The 13131-nt window shown below is 46.9% G+C and overlaps 1 protein-coding gene across 3 annotated transcripts in view; it reads left to right on the top strand.

The window, feature by feature from the left end:
* LOC142587416 (signal-induced proliferation-associated 1-like protein 2) overlaps window positions 1-13131 on the top strand; it is a 194338-nt gene that overhangs the window by 141198 nt on the left and 40009 nt on the right. For 2 of the 3 annotated variants that reach the window (XM_075698424.1, XM_075698426.1), the window contains exons 18-21: window positions 469-633; window positions 7568-7631; window positions 7727-7898; window positions 10222-10478. In XM_075698424.1, the coding sequence (XP_075554539.1) occupies window positions 469-633; window positions 7568-7631; window positions 7727-7898; window positions 10222-10478 (658 nt within the window). The remainder of the gene's footprint in view (window positions 1-468; window positions 634-7567; window positions 7632-7726; window positions 7899-10221; window positions 10479-13131) is intronic. The other variant, XM_075698427.1, reaches the window with a different exon arrangement.

Below are 13131 nucleotides of genomic sequence, written 5' to 3'. Positions count from 1 at the left end.
CGAAGAAATGTGGTTCGCTTCTTCGATCTCCATGGCGAACTCCGTTGGAGGAGATTGCCTAACCGATGACACTTTTGTCAACTGTATACGGAGACGGTGTCACTTTTGCACAAATCCAAGCAAGTCTGATTGCCTCCAAGCATAGTATGAGGAAGGGCATTATTAGAGATATATTTAAGCTGCTTTAAGCCTGGTAAGTTTTATTTTTTTGGCTGAACGACTTTTTTGGACTATTTTTCAGTCCCCGCAAGGTCTGGAAAATCGGTCAGCGACCGTATACGGTATTCGCACACCCCTAATTTTTAGTCATGATAACTGGGTTTGACTGAAGCTTGACTGAAAATTTTTCTTCAGACTCCGTGCATTAACAGCTTAGTTTATGAAATAGTTTATTCACTCACATACATTTTTGTTTAATGGATGCGTTCAACTTTTAATTGTCACAACTGTCTTCTGCCTGTTACACAGGGGTTGCCCCCTGCAAAACTGCAGCTACTTTGGCCCCGACTACGACAGCAGCACAGGGTCTGACCTGGGGTCACCTGGGGGCAGCACCAGTGCAGGGCTTCTAAGGGGGGGACCAGCACCGGCTGTCGGCCAACAGGTGCCGTCATACGCCAAGGCCCGAGCAAGGTGAGCAATGCACGTTCACATGCCTGCTGGGCTTTGAATGCCAGCACTTGCAGCTCAACTTCTCAAGCAGCACAAAGGCCAGCTGAAAAAAATTCAAAGCAGTCACATTCAGAGCTCTTTGGTTACATCATTTAGGGTGTAATGCATGCATAATCATCCCATGGCATTCCTGACAGCAAAGTACCAGATACACAGCACTAAAAAAAGGAAATGTATGCAGTCAAGCATTGTTATAACTGAACATGGATATAATCAGTTATTACATAATGAAAATCTGAAATGTTTATAATATATACTAACGTGTAATGAATGCTAATATTGAATGCTGAACGTGGCGTAGCTATATTTCTGTAGGATGCAACTTTCTTATAAAGAGGTTTAACCATAAGGGGCCAACAATGACAATTATTATGTGGCTGACCAGCATGCCGAAAGGTGTATAAATTTGAATCGCAAGAAGTAATAAACAATTAGCATTTGACACATTCAGAGTAACAAACGATAAGCGCTGGTTGCCCTTTATAGTGGGTGTCGTGTGGAAAGACCTCTCCGAAAGGAACGGCAGGAACAGCCAACGTACAAGCGTTTAGTGCTTTGATTGCAGTAGCATTGTGCAGATGAAAGCACGGCGTTCTGCAGTGCAGCGAGATGTCTCTCATTATCACAGCAACTGCCAGAGGTAGAGCAACAGGCAGGAGCAGCAGCGGATCGGTAAGACAAAGAAAGGCACATCACGGGAGGAGTGGCAGTGGTTACTTGGGTGCGCGGCACACACACTGCTTTGCGCAGTGGAAATCTCCATATTTGGTAGCACACCGGCACTCGGTGGGGAAGGTTTTCTGCTTCACCGCACAGTACACAAATCGAGCATACACTCTGCTCTGCATGATTTCGCTTGGTTCGTTAGCAGCTCTGCAATCCAGTGTCGCACCTAGTCCGTTTGTCCAGTTTGCCTCCCCTATGGTGAAAGATAATCTCAGAAACGTTGGCAGGTGGTGCTCAGTCGCGGACCGAAATTCAAGGGCTGTTGGCCCCAAATCTGGTGGCCAGTGAGCTAGGCCTATAGCGATAGAAAAAAATTAAATTAAATTGTGCGGTTTTACGTGGCAAAACTACTTTCTGATTATGAGGCATGCCGTAGTGGAGGACCCCAAAAATTTTGATCACCTGGGGTTCTTTAACGGGCGCCTAAATCTAAGTACACGGGTGTTTTCGCATTTTGCCCTCATCGAAATGCGGCCGCCGTGGCCGGGATTCGATCCCGCGACCTCGTGCTCAGCAGCCCAGCACCATAGCCACTGAGCAACCACGGTGCGTTTAGGCCTATACCGTCTTCCACCAATCGCAAGCTGGCTTGGCTTGCTCGTTTGCTTCTGTCTGCGTCGATAAAACCAAATGTATTGCAATTTAAGAGCGACATAATTGTGTACACATTGTGCTGACCAACATAGGAGCTTTATTACGAGCTGCATGCGGTCGTATTGCAAGCGCCACCGGTCTTCGATTCAATGGCCCAGCGAGCTAGGCCTGCCGTCTCCTAGTCATTGGTGGCTGTCAACGGAGCCGACACTGCAGACGTGGCCTTGCATAAACACGTCTACGCTGCTTGCGTAGTATTGGGACTCAGGGTAGCATATCCCATCGGTGTCATACAGTTGTTGCGACTTTATGTCCTAGTGGCCGTTACGGTGCCATGGCTGGGGATGTACCAGGTGCCAGGCGATTGAGGAGTAGAGGGCAATGTGCAAGCAATGAGAAAAATGGTTTATTTACAAATTTACGTGGTGAGAGTTTACATGTACTAGCAGCACAAGCATGAGTAGGAACACACATACGTGTCGGAGCACCTGTACGACTAATAGTACTAGTGAGAGTCGGAGCACGCTCCCATAGTACTCAAGATCCACTTTTTATGTGCTTCTTTCTTTCCCTTTCTCTCGATGGGGGAAATTCACTGTTTTTCTTCTTGGGCAACCACAATGGTTGAACCGTTGGCAAAATCCCGCCCATGACGTCGCACCGTGCTGCCAGGCTCCACCTCCAATGTTGCACGTTCGCCCCGTCATACGAGGCAACGACGTGGCAAGCTGGGAACTTGATGTCGGAGTTGTTCCCATGGAAGTCCTCGACGTTGGTTCCTTCGATCGATTAGTGGGCCATTTGTGATGGTCTGCTTGTCAGGGTCAGGCTCCGACAGAGTGGTTGCTTCCACAAAGGACAGCAGCTGTGGTCGCCTTGACGTGAGCGCCTTTGTTTACGTATCACCGTCTTATGTCAGGTTAGTCTTGCCTAGGCAGGCGATCATCTGATCAAATATGATCAGATGATCATATTTGATCTGAAATATGATCTGAATATGATCATCATCGATCATATTCCACAAAATGTTGCGGGCTACGCTGGCATAGGCTCCTGTAATGTCTAAAAAGGCCACATATAATGGTCTGCTTTCTACTTTTGATATTTCAATGCACTGAGTAAGAACAAGTAAGTTATCATCTGAATGCCTACCTATTCTGAAGCCATTCTGAAGTTCTCCCAAAGTGCCATTATTCTCTGCCCATGCTTGAATCTTATGTTTGATTGCCTGCATTGCTAGCCTATATATTACCGATGTAATAGTTAACGGTCTATACGAGTGAATTCTATCTTTCTCCCCCTTACCTTTATAAATTAAATTGATTCTACTTTGTCGCCAACTGTCTGGTATTCGTCTGTCTTTTAGACTTTTTTCTACGGCTTTCAAAAAAGCTTCCTTACTTTTTGGTCCTAGTTCATTAATTAGCCTAACGGGAACCTCGTCTAGCCCTGTGGCTATGTGCTTTGCAATTTACTCTTCGGCTTTCTTTTAGTTGAAATTTGTCACATCAGCTCCTTTTCCATCTGGTTCTCTTTCATGCCCCCTTTTTCCCTCAAGTACAACTTCGTTGTTGCTTTGGAAAGATTGGGCTGTAATTTGCCACGTCCCCGTCCAGTTTGTTTCCATCTTAATCTGGGATATGTTGTATTGTTCCAAACTTTCTGCCTAATAATTTTATGTAGTTCCAAAATATTCTAGGTGTGGCCTTTTCCCCAACGATCACTTTCAGCTTTTAATTTTGCTTGCACCAGTATTTGAATCATAGATTTTTTTCTCCCAGTATACAGTGGAACCCCCATTATACGTTCCCCGGTTTTGCAATGACCTGTGTTTTACGATGGATTAGCTCAGTCCCGCTGGAGTCCCCACAGAAGCAGTGCATTAAAAAGCCCGGTTATCCGACGCAATTTTACACCTGACCCGCATTATATGACGACCCTCGCGAAACGCGGGACGGGACGGCGGACGAAAGAAAAGTGCCGCAGGTCTCTTTCCTCGCTCCGTCTCTCCGCTCCATCTCTCCACAGTCACTTGCTCCCTCTCTTATTGGCGGCGTTGCCTCTCGTTGTGCTGGGGAAGCATTTCTCTCCTTCCGGTTTCCCAGCAGCAGATCGCCGACAAGGTAGCGCGGAGGGGCCTAGGTTTATCGCATGTGTTCTTGGTCGTAATCCTAGCGACCAGCGCTCAGTGGAGGTTTTGAGTGGTGGGGAGCAATGCGACGCACAATGTCCTGAAAGCGGACAGTTCTGTCACTTGGCGATAAGCTGAATATTATCGAGGAAGCGGAAAAGCGGCATGGAGACATGAAAGGCAGCATTGCCTGGGACCTTAAGATACCCGAATCTTCGCTTAAGACGATCCTGGAAAACAAAGCGGTGATGTTGCAGAATGCCAACAAGTTCGGGCTCAAGCGGAAAGCAGCAAAAGAAGGACAGCATGAGAAGTTAGAAAAAGTTCTCGTCAAGTGGCTGCATCAAGCACGGAACTCTGCAATCAACATTGACTGTGCCATTCTGAAAGAAAAGGCGGACCTTGTGGCATTGCGTCTGGGCATTGACGACTTTCAGCCATCGAATAGGTGGCTGGATCGCTTTAAAAAATGAAACAGGATTGTGTACAGCCGCTCCTTCGGAGAAAGCACTTTCGGGGACGTTTAGACGGTGAACGAGTAGATGGAATCGCTGCCGGAGATGATTGCTGCATACAAACCCTGCGACATTTTCAACGCCGATGAGAGCGCTATTTTTTACCATATGCAGCCCGAGCAAACCCTCGCGTTTAAGGGGGATAGCTGTCATGGTGGCAAGAGTAGTAAAGAGCTTGTGACGGCACCATTCTGTGCTAACGAGGCCGGTTCGGAGAGGCTACCCGTGCTCGTTGTTGGAAAGTTTGCAAAGCCACAGTGCTTTAAGAACTTGAAGATGCTGCCGTGCAGCTACAACTTCAACAAACAGGCGTGGATGACGTCTTCGCTTTTCAGCAATTTTTTGCAGCAGCTGGATAACAAAATGGCTGCTAAGGCGAGGAAAATATCGCTTTTCGTGGACAACGCACTGTGCCACCCACCAAATACGTCCATCCTGAGGAACATGAAGGTTGTTTTTTTCCCGCCCAACTGCACAAGCCGGCTGCAGCCGCTGGATGCCGGCATCATTAAGTGCGTCAAGCAAGGGTACTGGAAGCGGTTAGTGCAGCGTCGGCTGGTGGCCATGGAGTGCCGCAAGTCAGAAAGAAAGATCACTGTGCTCAACGCCATGCATTTTGTTGCCAGTTCGTGGAACGCACTGTCGCGAAGCACAATCGCTAACTCGTTCAAGCACTGTGGCTTTAAGCGAGAGACTGCCTCCTCTGCTGGGGACGCAACAACCTCGATGCCACTCAAGGCTGATGCAGGCTTCGCCGCCAACGATTTCAAGGGTTTAAACCTCACCACAACCTTCGCCGAGTACATGGAGGCCGACGACAACGTTGCGAGCTGCGGCGAGGTGTCGCTGGATGACACCATCGAGGAGGCTTTGCCTAGTGCCGACACCGCTGCGACATCAGACGAGGACAATGACGACGCCGAGGTGCTACGGCACATAGACGGTGTCTGTTCATGCGACGCCACAGAGGACTTCCTTTTGGACGTTGCCCAACTCGAGCGAAAGCTCTTGGTTCGCGGATCAAACAAGGTCTGAAAGAAACTTATCGACTTTTTTGAAAGTTTGCGCCGGCTGGCGGGAATCACGGCAGTGGGCAGTGGAGTGCCGTAAAGGTTCGTTTGAATAAAGCATGATTGGTACCTGCACTGGAGCATTAATTTTTATCACATTTACTTTTTTGGTAATTTGGGTTTCCAAGCCCTGCAGAGTATGTTAGTAGTTAGCCCTGCAGAGTATGTCAGGGTATATTAGTAGGCAAAGTTGGCAAATTGACAAAGAAGCAGCATGCTCGCTGCTGGAATTGTCCAGTTAAACTTACACAACATTTTAAAACCACGGACTTTCTACAAATTATCTGCGATTTCCAATTAACTGAGTCGAAATTACTGAGGTTTTACTGTGTTTGCTGCATGCTGATATCTGCCAGAAATATTTTAGGTTGTAGATCGTTATATCTGATAATTCATTATGCCAGCGTTTGTTATATAGAGGTTGATGTTCAATCAGGAGCATTATGTGTCTTGCAGTCATCGAGTGGTTGACCATAACTGTGATCATGGTCTTGGGGACAGGAAGTGTAGATAAGGTCATAACTCGCAGATGGCCTGAGGTTGGAGTCATGCAGATATTGATTGAGAATCATCAGACAATAAGATCTCGTAATGCTATGACATTGCAGCTGCTCGTGCGAAGCATGTGGGCTTGGGAGTATCGTTTTTGGGGGGCACAGAAACAGCATCTTACGATTTCTGGCACAAGCCAAAGTTCAAGAAACAGTTCTTGCTTTGTTTTCAGCCATTGCTGCAATATTTTTTGAAGCATGGCACTACTTAATAAAGCTGTGTTAACTGCCACGAAGCCCAACTTCCAGGTCGGCAAATGGCATAGCGATGTGTTTTGCCAGCTGCTGTCTCATAGGTCTCTCTCCTAGGGGCTGTCAAAGGACCTATCCAACGTGTCAAGGCTTCGTTAAATCGAAACTACCGTGCCAGATTGCTTCACTGAGTAAAAAAATGGCATATTTGTAGAGAAATTGTAAATGTTTAACTCAGTTGATGCTAAGCTGAATTTGACTGTATTAGAACCCAATTCTGGATGTTTGCAAACTTGTTACCCTTTCTAGAAAGAATTGAGCATGCAAACTATGACTGGTGTTTTGCCTGCACATTCCATTGCACATGCCTGCCTAGCCCCCTGAATTTTTCTTAAAGTTTATGAACTTGGGCTCATTCTACAAATTTCCTGTGTTGCGTCTTATTATTACGTAATGTAAATTCCGTATGGAAGATTTCTAAAGGCGTTGAAAAATGCGGCAGCAGAAGTTTGTAAAAATGCATGCAAGAAAGTAAAAAGAAGAAATCGTAATTTTACTTGTGTGGTAGTCGAAGGTGCCATATAGAGGAGTACTACATTTGAGCAGGTTCTAAAATCTAAAAATGTGTTCCTCGTCATTGCTTTCTGTTCCAAGTTATCGTGCTGATTGTATGCTTCATCTAAAGGTGTATCATCCTTTGCTATAGCGCACATGTATCCCACAAAAGCTGTGGGCTCAGTGTAAACCTTAAAGAAATGCGTTCTATTCCCACCTACACTTCGTTGTCATTGTCTGCAGTGGATTTAGGAATTTCAAGAAATTCAGGGGTTTTTTGTGGCAAAACCACAACCTTATTTACGGTGCCCACCGTAGTGGGAGTCTCCGGATTAGTTTTGAACACCGAGACCTGACCTAACTACACGAGTGTCTTTGGATTTCGCCCCCATTGAAATACAGTCACTGCAGCCAGGTATAAACCAGTGGCCATTTAGCTCAGCAGTGCAATGCCATAACCACTAAGCTGAGATGGCATGTTTTCCGTTCTTCTTTTTCTCCAATTTCAAATCGCACAGGTTGGTAAGTATATAACTCTGTGTCACTTGCACCGCCTTTCAGGAGTGACATGCAGTTCCGATGCGCCAGCCAACCGCAGCGGCCCTGCGAGGCTCCTCCTGCTGACGTAAGCGTTTCCATTCTTCCTGAAGTACCTCCAGCTGATGCATCTAATCCACTTCCACATTTGATGCACCACCTCACTGTTGCCCTTGTCCCCAGGAACGGCCCCGGTCACCAGTGCCCCCGCCGGTTCCGGCACGAATGGCACGCAGCCCACCGGGAAGGGGTGGCAGTTCGCCAAACGAGCGGCTGGCCCGACGAGCGGCCTGCAACTCCCTCCCGCCCCTGGTGGTGGCACCGCCACCCTCCTCCACGGCTTCGGGTCAGTCAGGCAAGTCTGGTCGGCTGCCGCTCAAGTGGCAATGTGTACGAAGTTTCCACCCGCCTGCTTTAGCTGTCAGCAGGATAGCTGGCGCGTTTGTCCCAAAAGAACGCATTGATGGGCTAGTCGGTACAAATATGGTTAATTACATTTTTTGTTATTTGCCCAAACTATGTGGCCCATGCTGTTTTTGTGGTTGCACATCATGTGCTTGTTTTTCTTAGCTTGCAGTGTATAACTTTTTTTTCTCTAATTTGCCTCATTAATTGTTCACCCCCCCACTTCTTTTTTTAGTGTTCTCCTCAGTCTTACGCTGTCCTGATTGCTTTGCTGGAGTGCAGATTGTACAGGGGTCAGGGCCTGTCAGGTGGATGCTAGCGCCTTTAATCCTGAACCTTCTGGTTTACTGTAAGCAAACTGGAGAATTTGTGAATTAAAAGAAAAAAGGGACACCTAAGGTTACAGAGAGTGCTCCATTTACAGTGCTGCATTTACGCTGCACTTCGCATAATGTTTGCCTCGTGAATTTTTTTGGCAGACCTAGCAGCCTCAGCAGGCTAAATTTAATGCAAAGCATTCTTTGCCTCGTACCGGGCACACTGCTGTATGTTCATGTCTCACATCGTTTCAGCCTCTTCAAAAAAAAAGGAAAAATGGATGTTCAGTGGCGAGATCGTCGCGAGATCTCTTCAAGTGCTATCTACTTTCGAACTTCATACTTTTTCGGCCGCAGCAACATAGAAAAATTGACGTTGGAGCTCTTGGGGGCATGTGTGGCTAATACTGCAGCCGTGACAGTGAAAGCAGCAGTTTCCACCCAACTAGAACGCTTTGCTGTCGTATTCAGAATCCTCTCGTGTCCCGCTGATAGTGAAATGGCACATAAAAACCCCAGAATTTAATTTTCACGGTTTAGCGTAGTGCTCGAGCACCTTGAACGGGTTTTTGACATCTTTTATTTTGCGATCCATCACTATCATCTTCTCCCTTATTTCACTAGACCGGCTGCGCTGTTCAAGGTTGCACTTAAGTTTTTTTTTTTTTAGTTGTTCGCTGCAATTATTTTACAAGAAACAGTTTATGTGTGCTGCTGCCATGCGTGCTAGTTAGCCACAGGCCAGTCTGAGCACGTGGAGCAGTTACTCAAGCAAAAGCAACGAGCAACAGTATTGGCTGAAAAAGAATGTGGAACACATCAGCCACGCACCATGCATGCAGTAAAAGCAGAAACGTGCCCAAGAACGATTACAAGCCACCTAAGGGGAAACATTGCCCTTATCGAGTTGGTATTACTGACTCCAGAGTAAAAACGGGGCAGAGAACTGCCAACCGCAAGGATGTCACCATGATGCAATTTTCATTGTCACCGGTGCAGTTATATTCACAATAGGTAAAATTAATCTTGTAGTGCTAAATATACATGAAGCATTATACGAAACTACATCTACACGTAGCCTGTATGTAGGCACTGTTGTAGAGTTCATTCTGCTTGTTATCGAGAAAAATTTGATGGTTATGTAAAATTTGCTGTACGTGAGAAGGCGCATTGCAGGTGCCTTTACCAGATGGCACCACGGACTCACCGACACTCGGGAACGTGAATCTCGTCAGAATTGCATACGGTCCTCTGCACTTGCTGTTCACTCGTACTGACAACTCAACTGTATGCATACTGAACGAGACCAAGGCAGCTTTGTTGAACACCATAGATCTTTCTTGTTCTACCTCAATCATCCACTCATGTGTGCTGTAATTCTTCTTTGAGCTTACGTTAGGCGTTCGTCTAAGCAGCTGGCAAACGTAAAATCTGTGTATTGTTGCCGCGCCCTTGCCGTTGCCAAATCTATGCATAGGCGCTATGGGGAATGTTTTCCTCCAGAGTTAGTTATACTGAACGCCCTCCATATGTGCGCCACTACCGCTTTTGCTAAACCTTTGATGTGCGTCAGTGTTTCCCGATTCGTTGCTCACACCAGTTCCACTTTCGCAATTTCTGCTTTTGGGGTTTCCGTTTCTAGTAGTTCTGCCTCCAAGATTTCCGCTTCCTAAATTTTCAGTTGTTGCATGCTTGCACCTCTACGCAGCAGTAGCAGACCACACTGACATTGGTTGCACTCATAACCACAAGCTGGGACTGTGTAAGTTGCTTTGACGCCAAAAGCTGAGGGAATGTGTTAGGGAAGCAGGGGGTGCGTTAACGCTATTTAACCTGGCTGGCGGAAACGTAAATGGAGGGGCTTTAGGTTATGCTAACCAGTTTAACTAGTTTTGCTAACACACTTCAGTTACGCTGGCTTTGCTAACTCTGCGGCTGCTGTTGTGCACCCTGCAGTGACACCCCGCAGCGGGAGTGGCGGCAGCAGTCCGTCCCTGGCGTCCTTGATGCTGCTGGAGCCCCTCCCCGGTCCTTTGGTGGTGTCTCGGAGCGAACTCAGCCTGGCCCAGCTGTCATCACACGAGCAACGTCAAATGCGCACTGGCAGTGGCGGAGCGGGAGGCACAGGACACCCGTCATCGTCGTCATCTTCGAGGCAGTCACGACAGCACAGCCCTCTCGACCCTTCCTCGGCCGCTGGCAGGGATACCCAGGTGAGAATTGTGCTGGCAGGCTGCATAGATTGGAGCATATGCTGTGATATTTCATTGTCATTTCGCAAAACAAAATGATCCCTCTCAATAATTACATGTAAAAAAAAAATTTCGATGGGGGGCACCGCATTTCGCCCCCATCGAAATGTGGCCACCTTGGCCGGGATTCGATCCTGCGACCTCTTGCTAAGCAGCCCAACACCATAGCCACTGAGCAACCACGGCGGGTTCCATAATTACATGTAATGTGAAAAATGTCATCATCATCAGCCTAATTTATGTCAACAGGCAGAGGCCTCTCTCAGCGATCTCCAATTACCTCTGTCTTGTGCCAGCTGAGCCCATTTTATGCCTGGAAATTTCCTTATTTCATCGCACCACCTTATTCTCTGCCATCTTTGTTTGCACTTCCTTTCCCTTGACACCCACTCTTTATCTAATAGGCCACTGGTTGTCTGCTCTACGAATTACGTGGCTCGCCAAGCTCAATTTTTTTCTTAAAGGCCAACTGCAACAAAATTCTGGACCGTGTAAAAAGCCCGTTCCAGATAAGATAATTTTAGACATACAGTAGCCTTTGTAGAAAATTTTGCACTTGAAATACGAGTGGGTGCTTCACAAAACGCTCACAAAAACATGTTTCTCATACCGAAACTGCAAAAAACGCCTCCGTTACCAGTCACCGGATGTGATGTACGATTCAGACTGTAGAGAGCTGGAGGCTGCGTCGTCTGCTTTCCTTGCTTGTACAGTTAAACCTCGATATAACTAATTTTAATATAACGAAATTCTCAATATTACAAAGTTTTTAACTTTTCATTACCTCTTGTCCTTAGAATACCATGTATTTAGCACCTCAATATGACGAAGTGTGTGAAGTGCGATTTCAGTATAATGGAATTTCTGTTCTACAGCAAAGCAATGTGGAGACAATAAATGGAAACTTCCACGGGCGCAGATGGTCAAATGTTTGAATCTCAAGTGTCCGCTTTCAAATGCACCTCTCAATTTGTGCCAGCGTGACAAGAGCGACCACTGAAGTGGAACCACGTCATGTACCATATAAAGTCCAAGTGCGATAAGATCCTATCATGCCCCACGCACTTTGCTCTTTAGGGGTGAGTGAAAGTGTGCAAGGGTGAGACAAGAAAGATGGTGGCTTCATGAGTGCCACCTTCTTGCATAAGCAAAGGGAATGAGGAAGAGGTGAGCGATCTCACGGTAACACGATCAAGCGCGTGCGACGTGCAGGAGGTGGGGGGGGGGGTGACTCTGCTTTAAAGATAGTCTGCTGCGTGTGCAGAGTGGGCATACCAAGGCGGCGTGGCATCATGTAAGCTGTCTTCCTGCGCGTTTAGTATTGGGGGTTGCATAATCTCGAGTTTCGGTGACCCGTTGGAGTGAGAGGCAGACAAAGCATTCGCTGCCTGCTGCCAGCACTTTTCCTGATAGCGTCGTCCCTGTACGGGTGACACTATCGTCCGTGGGGGCGGAATGCGCATGAAAGCGGGGCTGGCTTCGCTTATTTCGTACTGCCGATGTGAAAATATCGTCGACATGACGTGAAACCGTATCATTCGTCACCAACTCCCAAATTCATCAAAATGGATTGTTTTCTCATTCAGATTTGCTTTTTTCGATTGCCTGATAATTCACAAAATTCTGCAGCCCCTTTCTGTGGAATAAAAACCGATCAATGACTGTACTTGTTTGCATAAAAGGTCGAAGTTCAATACAACGAAATTTCAGTATAACGACGCAAATTGCCAATTTTACCTACTTAGTTATATCGAGGTTTAACTGTAGTTTGGCATAATGCAGATGCAATGCATACACAGTGTAATTATGCTACGTCGGTGAAAATTGGACCGTCTACAGTCGAGCGTTGCTGGTGTGGGAATAGAACTTGTTCCACCATAGCCGGAGCCACTGGAGCAGGGTGCACCGCACGCTAACTTGGCTGACCAACGCCATGCTGGCCTATATGCAGTTCGCAGTGGGGGCCCAACTACACCATTTGCGCCGTTTTGCTACAATTTAACTTGCCTGCTCCTGGCTGCGCCCACTGAAGTGCAATTTGCACCATCTGCTCAAACGTGCCGTATTCACGTATTTTCACAGTATTGCAATGTTTTCAGTAGTGTTATGCAACTATAGTCAACGACTGATTTCCCACATGCCCAACTTTTCGGACAAACCCGATGATTCGCATGCCTTCGCGGCACCACCACGGTACCCCATAGACTCAATGTACATGAATGTCTGAAATTTCGGATACAAAAAAACCCTTCACTGTCCAATTTTCTGGCCTTTTCCGGCCTTTCTGCTATGACCGCAGGTCCGAAATGGCATTGATTGAAGCCACCACTGCTGCCATTCCGATTATCTCGCCACCTCAAACAGTCACTCTCACAAGCACATTTACTGGCAGCCGTAGCCACTACCAAGCTTCTTGCTCGCTACCAAGCTTCTTGCTGTTTTGTGCCGTGTTTTACATTAAACAATTCTCCACTGTTACCTATGATGCAGACTCCGCCTTTGTAATCCTTGCCAAATGCTTTGAAGCTCGGAAAGTACGACACATTGCAGAATTTCAGTTCCTAAAGGTTAACTTTGCCTCAATACCACAATGTTACGTGGTGTAGCATGCCAT

Source organism: Dermacentor variabilis, chromosome 7 (genome assembly GCF_050947875.1).
Source record: "Dermacentor variabilis isolate Ectoservices chromosome 7, ASM5094787v1, whole genome shotgun sequence".
NCBI lineage: Eukaryota > Metazoa > Arthropoda > Arachnida > Ixodida > Ixodidae > Dermacentor > Dermacentor variabilis.
The sequence above is the reverse complement of the archived record's forward strand: the minus strand, read 5'-3'. Positions and strand labels throughout refer to the sequence as shown.